The sequence below is a fragment of the Sciurus carolinensis genome, chromosome 8 (genome assembly GCF_902686445.1).
Source record: "Sciurus carolinensis chromosome 8, mSciCar1.2, whole genome shotgun sequence".
In the NCBI taxonomy this organism is placed as follows: domain Eukaryota; kingdom Metazoa; phylum Chordata; class Mammalia; order Rodentia; family Sciuridae; genus Sciurus; species Sciurus carolinensis.
This window is the reverse complement of record NC_062220.1, coordinates 115,644,151-115,657,476: the sequence shown is the minus strand read 5'-3', so window position 1 is coordinate 115,657,476 and position 13,326 is coordinate 115,644,151. Positions and strand designations below refer to the sequence as shown.

The following is a 13,326-nucleotide window of genomic DNA, read 5'->3' as shown; positions in this document are numbered from 1 at the left end:
ATCCATTCAATTGAAGGGCATCTAGGTTGGTTCCACAATCTAGCTATTGTGAATTGAGCTGCTATAAGCACTGATGTGACTGCATCACTGTAGTATGCTGATTTTAAGTCCTTTGGGTATAAACCAAGAATTAGGATAGCTGGGTCAAATGGTGGGTCCATTCCAGGTTTTCTGAGGAATTTCCATATTGCTTTCCAAAGTGGCTGCACCAATTTGCAAGTCCACCAGCAATGTATGAGTGTGCCTTTTTCCCCACATCCACGCCAATGCTTATTATTGCTTTTGTTCTTGATAATAGCCATTCTAATTGGAGTCAGATGAAATCTTAGGGTGGTTTTAATTTGCATTTCGCTAATTACTAGGGATGATGAGCACTTATTCATGTATTTGTTGATCACCTGTGTATCTTCTGTGAAGTGTCTGCTCATTTCCTTAGCCCATTTATTGATTGGGTTCTTTGTATTTTTCGTGTGAAGTTTTTTAAGTTCTTTATAAACTTTGGAGATGAGTGCTCTATCTGAAGTGTGTGTAGAAAAGATATTCTACCACTCTTGTACGCTCTCTCTTCACATTATTGATTCTTACTTTTAATTCCTTGTGCTATGGGGATCTTGTTAAGGAAGTGTAGTCCTAAACCAATGTGATGGAGATTCGGGCCTACTTTTTCTTCTCTGCTGTAGATTTATGCGTGGTGATTTTATTTCCTGCTATTTTGCTGAATTCATTTATGAGGTCTAGAAGTTTTCTGCAGGAGTTTTTTTGGATCCTCTAAATAGAGAATCATGTCATCAGCAAATAGTGACAGCTGAGTTCCTCTTTTCCTATTCATATCCCTTTAATTTCTTTTGTCTAATTGCTCTGGCTAGTATTTCCAGGACAATATTGAATAGAAGTGGTGAAAGAGAGCATCCCTGTCTTGTTCCAGTTTTTAAAGGGAATGCTTTCGGTTTTTCTCCATTAAGAATGATGTTGGCCGTGGGCTTAGCATAAATAGCCTTTACAATGTTCAGGTATGTTCCTACTATTCCTATTTTTTCAAGTGTTTTGAGCATGAAGGGTGTTTTATTTTGTTGAACGCTTTTTGTGCGTCAATGGAAATAACCATATGATTCTTATTCTTAAGACTGTTGACATGATGGATTACGTTTATTGATTTATAGATGTTGAACCAACCTTGCATCCCCAGGATGAACTCCACTTGATCATGGTACACTATTTTAATATGTTTTTGGATATGGTTTGCCAGTATTTTGTTAAGAATCTCTGCATCTCTCTCTTTTTTTTTTTTTTTTTTTTTTTTTTTTTTGGCAGTGCTGGGGATCGAACCCAGGGCCTCATGCTTGCAAGGCAAGCACTCTACTGACTAAGGTATCATCCCAGCCCCCTCTGCGTCTATATTCATCAAAGATATTGGCCTAAACTTTTCTTTCCTTGATATGTCTTTGCTGATTTGGGTATGAGGGTGATATTAGCTTCATAGAATGAGTTTGGTAGGGTTCCCTCCTTTTCTATTTCCTGGAATACTTTGAGAAGTACTGGAATGAGTTCTTCTTTGAAGGTCTTGTAGAACTCGGCTGAGAATCCATCTGGTCCTGGACTGTTTTTGGTTGGTAGGCTTTTGATGGCTTCTTCTATTTCATTGCTTGATATTGATCTGTTTAAATTGTGTATGTCCTCCTGGTTCAGGTTGGGAGGAGCATATGTCTCTAGAAATCTGTCAATGTCTTCGATATTTTCTATTTTGTTGGAATATATATAGATTTTCAGAGTAGCTTCTCATTATGTTATGTATTTCAGTGGTGTCTGTCATGATATTTCTGTTTTTGTCATGAAAATTAGTAATTTGAATTTCTCTCTCCTTCTCTTTGTTAGTGTGGATAAGGGTTTGTCTATTTTGTTTATTTTTTCAAAGAACCAACTTTCTGTTTTGTCAATTTTTTGAATTTTCTTTTGTTTCAATTTCATTGATTTCAGCTCTGATTTTAATTATATCCTGTCTTCTATTACTTTTGCTGTTATTCTGTTCTTTTTCTAAGGCTTTGAGCTGTATTGTTAGGTCATTTAGTTGTTGACTTTTTATTCTTTTCTGGAATGTGCTCCATGCAATGAATTTTCCTCTTAGTACCACTTTCATAATGTCCCAGAGATTTTGATATGTAGTATTGTCATTCTCATTGACCTCTAAGAATTTTTTTATCTCCTCCCTGATGTTTTCTGTTATCCAGGCTTCATTCAGTAGCACATTATTTAGTCTCTAGGTGTTATAGTAATTTGTTTTTTATTTTGTCATTGATTTGTAATTTCATTCCATTATGATCTGATAGAACACAAGGCAGTATCTCTGTGTTTTTGCATTTCCTGAGGGCTGCTTTGTGGCATGACATATGGTCTGTTTTCAAGAAGGTTCCATGTTCTGCTGAGAAGAAAGTGAATTTGCTCATTGATGGATGGAATATCCTATATACGTCTGTTAAGTCTAGGTTATTGATTGTGTTATTGAGTTCTGTGGTTTCTTTGTTTAGTTTTTGTTTGGAAGATCTATCCAGTGGTGATAGTGGTGTGTTAAAGTCACCCAGAATTATTGTGTTGTGGTCTATTTGATTCCTGGCATTGCGAAGGATTTGTTTGATGTCCATGGGTACGCCATTGTTTGGGGCATAAATATTTCTGAGTGTTATGTCTTCCTGATTTATGGTTCCCTTAAGCAGTATGAAATGCCCTTCTTTATCCCTTCTGACTAACTTTGGCTTGAAGTCCACTTTATCTGAAATAAGGATGGAAACCCCCACTTTTTTACCGAGTCTGTGTGTGTTGTAGGTTTTTTTCCCATCGTTTCACCTTTAGTCTGTGGATGTCTTTTTCTATGAGATGAGTCTCTTGAACACAGCATATTGTTGGGTCTTTTTAATCCAACCTGCCAGTCTTTTGATTGAGTTTAGTCCATTAATGTTCATGGTTATTATTGAGGTATGCTTTATATTCCTAGTCATTTGGGCTTATTTTTGGTTTTTAACTTGACTTGGTTTCTCCTTTGAATGGTTTTTCCTTTAAGGTAGTTCCTCCCTTTGCTGACCTACATTGTTGTTTTTCATTTCCTCCTCATGGAATATTTTGTTGAGAATATTCTGTAGTGCAGGCTTTCTATTTGTAAATTCTTTTAACTTTCGTTTATCATGGAAGGATTTTATTTCATCTTCACATCTGAAGGTTAGTTTTGCTGGGTATAGGATTCTTGGTTGACAACCATGTTCTTTGAGAGCTTGAAATATGTTGTTCCAGGCCCTTCTAGCTTTTAGAGTCTGGGCTGAGAAATCTGCTGGTATCCGTATTGGTTTCCCCCTCTATGTAATCTGATGCTCTTCTCTCACAGCCTTAAATCCTATCTTTACTTTGCATGTTAGGCATTTTCATTATAATGTGCCTTGGTGTGGTCTGTTGTGATTTTGTGCATTTGGTGTTCTGTAAGCCTCTTGTATTTGATGTTCCATTTCATTCTTCAGGTTTGGGGAATTTTCTGCTATTATTTCATTGAGCAGGTTGTTCATTCCTTCGGTTTGTATCTCGTGCCTTCCTCAATCCCGATAATTCTTCAATTTGGCCTTTTCATGATGTCCCATAGTTCTTGAAGATTCTGTTCATGACATCTTACCATCTTCTCTGTGTGGGCAAGTTTATTTTCAAGATTAAATATTTTGTCTTCATTGTCTGAGGTTCTGTCTTCTAAGTGGTCTAGTGTGTTGGTGATACTTTCCATTGAGTTTTTTTCTTGGTTTATTGTTTCCTTCATTTCAAGGATTTCTGTTTGGTGTTTTTGTTTTGTTTTGTTTTGTTTTGTTTTTTTTGGTTTTTGTTTTTGTTTTTTTAATCTATCTCTTTGTTGAATTAATCTTTTGCTTCCTGCAGTTGCTCTTTCAACTGCTTATTGGAGTGATCATTCATTGCCTGCATTTACTCTTTTATCTCATTCTTCGCTTCATGAATCTTTTTTTTTTTTTTTAATTTGCATCATAAATTTTATTCCCGATGTGGGACAGATCCCTTCCATCCCCAAAATGAATCACATGCTGCCCTGATGAGACTTAGGAAACTCTCCCACCATCTCCAGGGAAGGAGTGAGAAAGACAAGTGCTGGGGACAGAGAAGGCTTTGCAATTCCCCAACTTATTTATCTTTCCATTCTCAACAGAGGATAGCTGCTCTTTGCTATTTATTATTCCTCTTATACACTAAATCCCTTTAGGAAAAAGAAAAAAGCCATCACTTTAAAAAAAAAAAAAAAAAAGGACACCTCAAGTATTAGGGGGACATAACGTTATGGGGTAACCAATAGCAAAGGGAAGGGAAAATGAACAGTGGCAATCACTGCTTCTGCTGCAGGGCTTCCTTCCCTGCTGCATCCTGTAGCAACTGTGTGTCCACTTCACGAATCATTTTAATCATGTATAATCTGAAGTCCTTTTCTTACATTTGTTCTACCATACTGTCACTGGATTCTGTTACTATAGAATCTAGATTTGTTTGGATCATTCCCTTGGTTTTTTCATGTTGTTCCTGCATTTTCCCCTCTAGCAGTGCAGATCTGGGGTATTGCAGTTTCCCCCTTTGTAGGCTGATAGTTACCCTACAGTTTTCCAAAACCTTTTCTTTAAGGGGGAGATCAATATTAGCAGTGCCCAGTTCAGACAGTATGCAACCTGAAACCAAATAACCCCTATGAGGATGTTAACAATATTGTCATAATAAACAGAATGAGTTCAATTATTATCTTCAGTATAACAAATAGATTTACCATAAGGTCTACAGTTTCTAATGGAGGACAAAGAGGATGGGGAGGGGTAGGGGCGTAGGATGTAACTGTTAATGGGATAAGAAAAGAATGTATAAAAGTTCTGGATCATAGGAAAAGTGAGAGCGTAATTGAAAGAAGTCGGTTGTTAGCATAGGAAAAGGGAGAAAGAGACTCTGAGGGAACAGGTAAACAAAAGAAAAAGAGGGTGAGAAATGTAAAGAAATAAAAACTTAAAAATTTTCAATAAAGAGAAAAAAGAAAATCTACACTGTAACAGTCATATAGTGTTCAAACCTCCTAGTCTTCAGTAGCCTGATGTATGAGAGGTACCTGACAATGAGCTTCCAGTCTCCAGCAGGTGTCTCAGGATGGGATTTGCCCCACCTAAAGATGGAAGATAAGGCTTCCAGGATTATACAAGGTGGCCACTCTGGATTCCAAATGGGGAGCTGCAGCTCAGGGTGTGGGTGTGTTCAGCTGGAGGTCCTGGAGCAGGGTGCGGTTGGTCGGGCAGGCATCCTGGAGGTGGGGTGTTGTCGATCTGGTTGCGGGATCCCAAGGGCGGGGTGCAATTAGTCAGTCTGGGGGTCCTGGTGACAGGGAGCAGTCAGTCGATAATGAGGGCCCCAGAGGCAGGGAGTGATCAGTCAGGCTTAGGGATCCTGGAGACGGGGCTCAGTCAGTCCGGCCAAGGGTCCTACAAATCCTGGCTGTTGTCTCAAAATGGCGGCAGCCACATGTAACCAGACCTGCAGGTATTGTGACAGTGAACTTCCAGGCAACAGTAGGTAGTTGGTGCTCCACTGGCAGTCTGTGGTCAGTCTGCTCACTGCTTTTGGATGATCGGGAGGTGAACCTCGGCCATTGGGTGATGGTTAGGTGAAAGGCAGGTGATGGACAGGCAAGCGGCAGACAAATGGCGGATGGAGAGTGCCAGACAGTGAGCAATCTGCACTCAACGAGTAGTCGATATGCTGGCAAACTGCAGGTGATCACAGTAGACAAATGGGGTAAACAGCAGGGGATTGATAAGCTGTAAAAACTGCCTCACCAAGAAACAGATATCCTCTGCTTGAACCCCAAGTTATAGAGTGACAAGGAATGCAGCCTCTCTCTAGTCCACCATCTTGGATCAGTACCTCTACTCTTTAAACTAGAAAAGATATTATTTAAGGGTGAAATGAAGACTTGGCAATATAAAAATCGGTTAAGGAACTCATTTTAAGACTATCTTTTGAGATGAGAAGACCCATCATAAGAACTTGGAACTGAGCAAAGAAGGTATGGTTGGCTCTAGTTTGAGGTGTAAATTTCTCCTACAAACCAGGCACAGTAGCACACACCTGAGATCCATAGGACTCAGATGAATGAGGTAGGAGAATCAAGTTCAAGACCAGCCTCAGCAGTTTAAAAAGGCCCTAAGCAACTTGACAATACCCTGTCTCAAAAATAAAAAGGTTTGGGGATGTGACTCAGTGGTAAAGCACTCCTGGCTTCAATGTCCATTATCCCACAAAAGAAAAAGATTCTTCTACACAGTCTGTCAGTACACTTAGTGCAGTATATTCTTCAAACAAATAATTTAGTCTCATACAACTGAGTGGTAGAACATTTGCCTATCATGCATGAGGCCTAATCCCCAGTACCACCCCCCCAAAATTATTCTAACAGAATCATGAAGAAATGCAGAGACTCTTATTTAAAATAGTGAAAACTGCCAGACATTGTCATGTTGCACACCTGTAATCCCAGCAGCTCAGGAGGCCAAGGCAGGAGGATCTGAAGTTCAAAGCCTGACCCAGGAACTTAATGAGACCCTGTCTGTAAATATTTTGAAAAGGGCTGGGACTGTAGCTCAGTGTTAGAACACTTGGCTAGCATGTGTGAGGCCCTGGATTTGATCCCAAGCACCACATACAAAAATAAATAAAGACATTGTGTCCATCTACAATTTAAAAATATTTTTTTTTCTTTGATAAGGGCTGGGAATGTGACTTGGCAGTTAAGCTCCCTCTGGGTTCAGTTCCTGGGCCCTCCCCCCAAAAAATAGAAGGTGAGAACTTAGAAGGAATATGAATATCCAGTAGTGAAAATAGATAGAATAAACTTCGATATGTCCACATATAGGATCATTAACACTGTCTGTTACAAAGTGTTAACAGATGTGTTTATTGCAAATGATACTCATTATGTATACTAAGTCAATCTAGTTTTATAAAACTGTCTACATTGTATCCTGTTTTTGAAAAAACACACTATGCACAGAAATTCCAGAAAAGTCTATACCAAATATCCTGGAATTGATTCTGGTGAGAGGACTAAAGCAGGTTCTTCTCAGTTGGACTTATCTTCAGTTTTCTGGGTTTTCTAAGAAAAGAATTTTTTAAATATGACAACATGTTTGTTTTTCTTACACTTGAGTTAAATTTACTTGCAGTAGCCTGCACATACTGTGTGCCATTTGAAAAAGTTTAGACTTTTGTATAACTTGTGAAACCATTACCACAATGAAAATACTAAGCATTTCCATCACTCCCAAAAGTTATCAGGTATAAAGGCCCTCCTTTTAACTTCTCCTCACCCTCCTCACCCAAGCAAGCAATAAATTGTTTTCTGTCCCTCTAGACTAGTTTATATTTCTTAGAATTGTATATAAATGGAGTTGTTACAGTGTATACTCTTCATGTATACCTTCTTTCACTCAAAATAATTGATTCACCCCTGTAGTTCAATGTATGAACATTTATTTTTTTTATTCCATTATATGGATTCAACAGTTTATCCATTTATCAGTTGATAGGCATCTGTATTGTTTATAGTTTTTGACTGTTAACAACCAAAGCCACTGTGAATATTCATGTACTCATCTCTGCATGAACATATGCTTTCTTATTTCTTCAGTAAATATCTAGGAGTAAAATGACTGAGTTGTGTACAGTAAATGTGTATTTAATGTTTTGAGAAACTGCCCAACTCTTTTCCAAAGTGATTGTACTATTTTACATTTCCCACTAGCAGACTATGAGGGTTCTGCTTGTCCACATCCTTGACTTGAAATGGTCAGTCTTTTTCATTTTAGGCCCTCTAATAGGTGTGTAGTGGTATCACAAGGTCTAATTTGATATTTCTCGTGACTAATGATAGTGATTGAGTGTCTTTTCGTATGTTTTGTTTGTTTTTTGAGACAGGATCTTGCTAAGTTGCTGAGGCTGGCCTCAAACTTTGTCCTCCTGCCTCAACCTCCCTAGTTGCTGGGATTATAGGTGTGTACCACCACACCAAGCCATTTTATTTAAGTTTATTTTTATTGTAAACAAATGGGATACATGTTGTTTCTGTTTGTACATGGAGTAACAGCATACCATTTACATAATCATACATTCACATAGGGTAATGAGGTTTAATTCATTCTGTTATTTTTTCCTTCCTCCCCACCCCTCCCACCCCTCTTTTCCCTCTATACAGTCCCTCCTTCCTCCATTCTTGCACCCCTCCCACCCCCCATTATGTGTCATCATCCACTTATCAGTGAGATCATTCGTCTTTTGGATTTTTGAGATTGGCTTATCTCACTTAGCATGATGTTCTCCAATTTCATCCGTTTACCTGCAAATGCCATAATTTTATTATTCTTTATAGCTGAGTAATATTCTATTGTATATATATACCACAGTTTCTTTATCCATTCATCAACTGAAGGACATCTAGGTTGGTTCCACAGTCTGGCTATTATGAATTGAGCAACTATGAACATTGATGTGGCTGTATCTCTGTAGTATGCTGATTTTAAGTCCTTTGGGTATAGGCCAAGGAGTGGGATAACTGGGTCAAACGGTGGGTCCATTCCAAGTTTTCTAAGGAATCTCCACACTGCTTTCCAGAGTGGCTGCACTAATTTGCAGCCCCACCAGCAATGTATGAGTGTTCCTTTTCCCCACATCCTCTCCAACACCTATTGTTGCTTGTATTCTTGATAATCACCATTCTAATTGGGGTAAGATGGAATCTTAGGGTAGTTTTGATTTGCATTTCTCTTATTACTAAAGGTGGTGAACATTTTTTCATATGTTTGTTGATTGCTTGTATGCACACCAAGCCATTCGTTCATTTTTTAATTCTTTTTTATTGAGTTTGTAAATGCTCAAAATATAGATTCTTTATAGGAAATATGCTTCAAAATTTTGTCACAGTCTGCTTTGTCTTTGCATTCTCTAATCAGTCTCTTTCAAACAATAGAAATTTTTACCTTTTTGATCAAGTCCTGTTTATCCATATTTTAAAATGAATCATACTTTCTTTGTTATGGCTAACAGAGCTTTGCCTAATAGTGCCACAGAGACTTCCACATATTTTCTAAGGTTTTATACTTCCATGTGTGATCCATTTTATTATTTTTGTATATGGTACCAAGAATAAAGTTTATTTTTTGTGTATATGATTCTTCAGTGCCATTTACTAAAGAGACACTTTGTGTGTGTGTGTGTGTGTGTGTGTGTGTGTGTGACTGGGGATCAAACCCAGGGCCTTATGCATGTGAGGTAAGCACTCTACCAGCTGAGCTATATCCCCAGCCCACTGAAGAGATACTTTTTAAGCAGTTATTTTTTTCAAATACACCGATTAGTTTTTTAGTGAATAAAACGTTTGTTTATAATTACATCAGTAAGATCTTAGCAGATACTAATCATAGAAAATCATATATTATGGAGTACTTTTACTGCTCCAAAGAGAAAAAACAAAATCTGTCTTATTTAAGTAGTAATGTATATGTTACTGTGAATCTGTTGATAAGCCCAATTTTAGCCCCCCCCACCCACTTGTACACCACCTAAAGAAAAATGTCCTTATTGCTTTGCTTACCTTTCTCTTTCCCTCATCTTTTCAGATCCACGAGAGCGTGTGAAAGAAGACGACTTAGATGTTGTTCTCAGCCCACAGAGACGAAGCTTTGGTGGGGGTTGTCACGTGACAGCTGCTGTTAGCTCCCGCCGCTCAGGAAGTCCATTGGAGAAAGACAGTGATGGGCTTCGCCTGCTTGGTGGACGAAGGATTGGCAGTGGGAGGATAATCTCTGCCCGGACCTTTGAGAAGGATCACCGTCTTAGTGATAAGGACCTGCGGGACTTGAGAGACAGAGATCGTGAGAGGGACTATAAAGACAAGCGTTTCAGGGTTTGTTTTCTAGACCCTTTGGCACCTCACTTGCTTGGGGACTTGATATTTACTTCTTTTTTACTGGGTACTTTGAGAAGCTGAATGAGCATAGCCCACTTTTAACAAAACAAGGAGGAATAGAGCTGGGAGGGCAGAGGGTTGTGATGCGCTTCAAGTCTATACCATAGTTTGTTTATTTAAGTGAGCTGAAGTGAGCATTACTTAATTTGTTAAGACCTTGATTAAAGTACAAATGCTTTGAATGGATTTTTTTTTTTTTTTTTCTTTTTTAAATCTCTCTATACTTTTCCAGAGGGAGTTTGGGGATAGTAAGCGTGTCTTTGGAGAACGCAGAAGAAATGATTCATACACTGAAGAAGAACCAGAATGGTTCTCAGCGGGACCCACAAGTCAGTCTGAAACTATTGAACTGACTGGCTTTGATGATAAGATACTAGAAGAAGATCACAAAGGTAGAAAAAGAACAAGACGACGGACAGCCTCTGTGAAGGAAGGTCAGTATAAACTTTGGGAGGGAAGTTCACCATTTTAAAATGAGATGTTACTATCATTGGCTTAATTGCACCTTTAGGAATAGGCACCAGTGGGTACAAAATGTCAAATTTTTAATGTTGCAGTTTGGTTTTTGAAATTGCTTCCTAAGGGAAAAATCACAAGTATACATTGTACTATCTCAACCTCTGCCAGCTGTATTAAACAGGTGTCATGTTACCCTGTGAGCATTGTGTTCATGAAAGGATTACTCAAGAATGGTAAACATGATGAAAAGAAAGAGGGGTTCCATTTATTTAACAGTTGTGTACTAGACATAGTGGTGTATTGTTTCTGTGCAGTCAATCCTAACAACTCTGTGGTGTAGGTACTTTTTTTTTTTTTTCTTTTTTTGGTACTAGGGATTAAAACCAGGGGGTGTTTTATCACTGAGCTAAGTCTGCAGCCTTCTTGTTTCTTGTTTTTTGGTTTTTGGTTTTTGGTTTGTTTTTTTTTTTTTTTTTGGAGACAGGGTCTAACTAAGTCAATTAGGGCCTCACTAAGTTGTTGACAGTGGCTTAACCTTCCAAGTCACTGGGATTACAGGCATGTGCACCAGGTGGTATAGGTACTTTTATGTCCATTTCACAGATGAGCAAATAGAGGCTCAGAGGTCTTAAATTACATCTGTCACTGAGAAAGTAAGTAGTGAAGTTGGAAGTTGAACAAGAGGCTTTTGGGCTTCAGAGCCCACTTCTTCACCATGGTGATAGACCATCCCAGGTCAGTTATTTATAATTTGCCTCCTCCCAAACTGTTTTCTCAGCTGTGAGATAAGCTCCTTGCTAAACTGAAGGAACCAGTTAATGTGTATGAAGAGCCTGATGCAACATAGGAGCCCACTGGTTTTCAGGGCAGTGACTTGACTCTAAGGTGATCAACCCAGTGCTGATATTCTTGGACTGGCCTGGGGTTGAGTACTGAGGCTGCTTCAAAGAAAAGGAAAAGGAATTCCTTAATATAATCTTTTGCCTTGCTTTTGCTTTTTCTTTTTCTTTTTCTTTTCTTCTTTTTTTTTATTTAATACCAGGGATTGAACCCAGGGCACTTAACTACCAAGCCACATCTCTAGCCTTTTTATTTTGAAACAAGATCTAACTAGGTTGTTTATAATCTCACTAAGTTGCTGAGGCTGGCTTTGAACTTGCAATCTTCCTGCCTCAGCCTCCCAAGCCACTGATATTACAGTACAGGCATGTGCCACCACGCCCAGCCTTAATATAATCTTCATGAGTAGGCTTGTTTCTTAGTAAGATGAAGACAGTGCTTGCCATATCTGTAAGTGTTGCTTTTAGCTCTGAAGATCAACTTTGCACATCAGAGCTCAGTCTCTAATGGGCACTTATTCAGTAAGTTTTAATACTAAATTTTTTTTTTTTTTTTTTTTTTTAATAAATGGATAAGCAAAGTACAGACTCTTTTCTGGCTCTTACCCTGAAAGTGGGAGATACAGCTGCAGCAAAATGTTGTTTGTCCTGAAGTTGGCAGACAAGTTCTGGTGGATAAAATGGGCCAAGGAGAAGCACTGCTACAGTGGAAAAGCATACACTGATTAGGCTATGGAGTTTATTTTTAGTAGGGCTTGGTTGGTTTGTTTCTTCCTTACTTTCTTACTTTTTTTTTTTTTTTTGGTCTTACATTACTAGGAATTCAACAGCCCAGGGCCTATGCATGCTAGGCAAACACTCTACCAATGAGTTTTATCCTCAGCCTCTTTATTTTATTTTTAGACAGTTCTTGCTGTGTTGCCAGGCTGTTTTTGAACTTGAGATTCTCTAGCCTCAGCCTCCGAAGTAGCTGGAATTATTGATGTGAATCACCATGCCCAGCTTAAGGCTCAGTTTCTTTGTAAAATGGGGATGATTTTTCCACTAAAGCACTTGTTTAACTGTCAGTCTTTAAAGACCCACTGAAGAAATTGCCCATTGCTTTGTACGTGGTTTTTAAAGGTGTCTAACTCATTACCTTGGGACCCTTGAAGGCCTAGGATTCTTAGATAATAGGCATCCTCTTGAAGGAGCCATGTAGCCTAACACACAGCGTTACATGGAAGAGTTTGGGTTGCTATGCTAGGCTTGCTAGTATTAAGCAATGCACATTATCTTTTGTGCTATTGTATTCCCCTGCTTTGCCATCTAGCTTCTTAGAGCATTATTGGAATTAAAGCAGACGTTAGCATTTAGTTTCTATTAAGCTAGAATATCCAAGCTGATTAATAACAAGACTACAGTATTTGTTGAGGAATTTTGAGATGAGATAGGTCCAAGCTCTGTTGTTTTTTTTGTTGTTGTTGTTGTTGTGTTTTTTCCCTCACTCTTGAGAGGATCCATGTCTGCCATGATCTTGAAACTATAGACAGCTTTTTTTTAGCTGTTTTGCAGGATGGGGTTTTGGGAATATTGTTCTTAAAAATGTTTAATGCCTGGTATCTCTCATTGTACTTGTTCAGAGTTTGGTGGTATTTTTTAAAGCACTTCCAATGACAGCTTTTTTGTTTGTTTGTTTTGCTTTTTGCCTATACTTTGGCAAAAATTAAGAAGTTAGATGAATCTGATATTAGCACCTAGTAGCTTCCCTTACCCATGTATTCCCACCCTAAAAAAATAACAGATTACTCTGTAGTAATGGCACCGTAGAGTAAGACAGAACTGATTAGAGCAGGTTACCTGTCCTCAGAGATTTCAGTTTCATCAGAGTTGCTATAATACAGTGTGGTATACTGGGCACGGTGGCACATGCCCATAATCCCAGCAGCTCAGGAGGCTGAGGCAGGAGAATAGTGAGGCCCTGTCTCTAAATAAAATACAAAAAATGGCTGGGGATGTGACTCA

General features: G+C 38.6%; 1 protein-coding gene across 3 annotated transcripts in view; it reads left to right on the top strand.

Moving 5' to 3' along the window:
- The window catches only part of Eif4enif1 (eukaryotic translation initiation factor 4E nuclear import factor 1), a 53,797-nt gene that overhangs the window by 16,355 nt on the left and 24,116 nt on the right, over positions 1 to 13,326 (top strand). For all 3 annotated transcript variants that reach the window (XM_047561081.1, XM_047561079.1, XM_047561080.1), the window contains exons 5-6: positions 9,675 to 9,961; positions 10,257 to 10,458. In XM_047561081.1, coding sequence (XP_047417037.1) covers positions 9,675 to 9,961; positions 10,257 to 10,458 — 489 coding nt within the window. The remainder of the gene's footprint in view (positions 1 to 9,674; positions 9,962 to 10,256; positions 10,459 to 13,326) is intronic.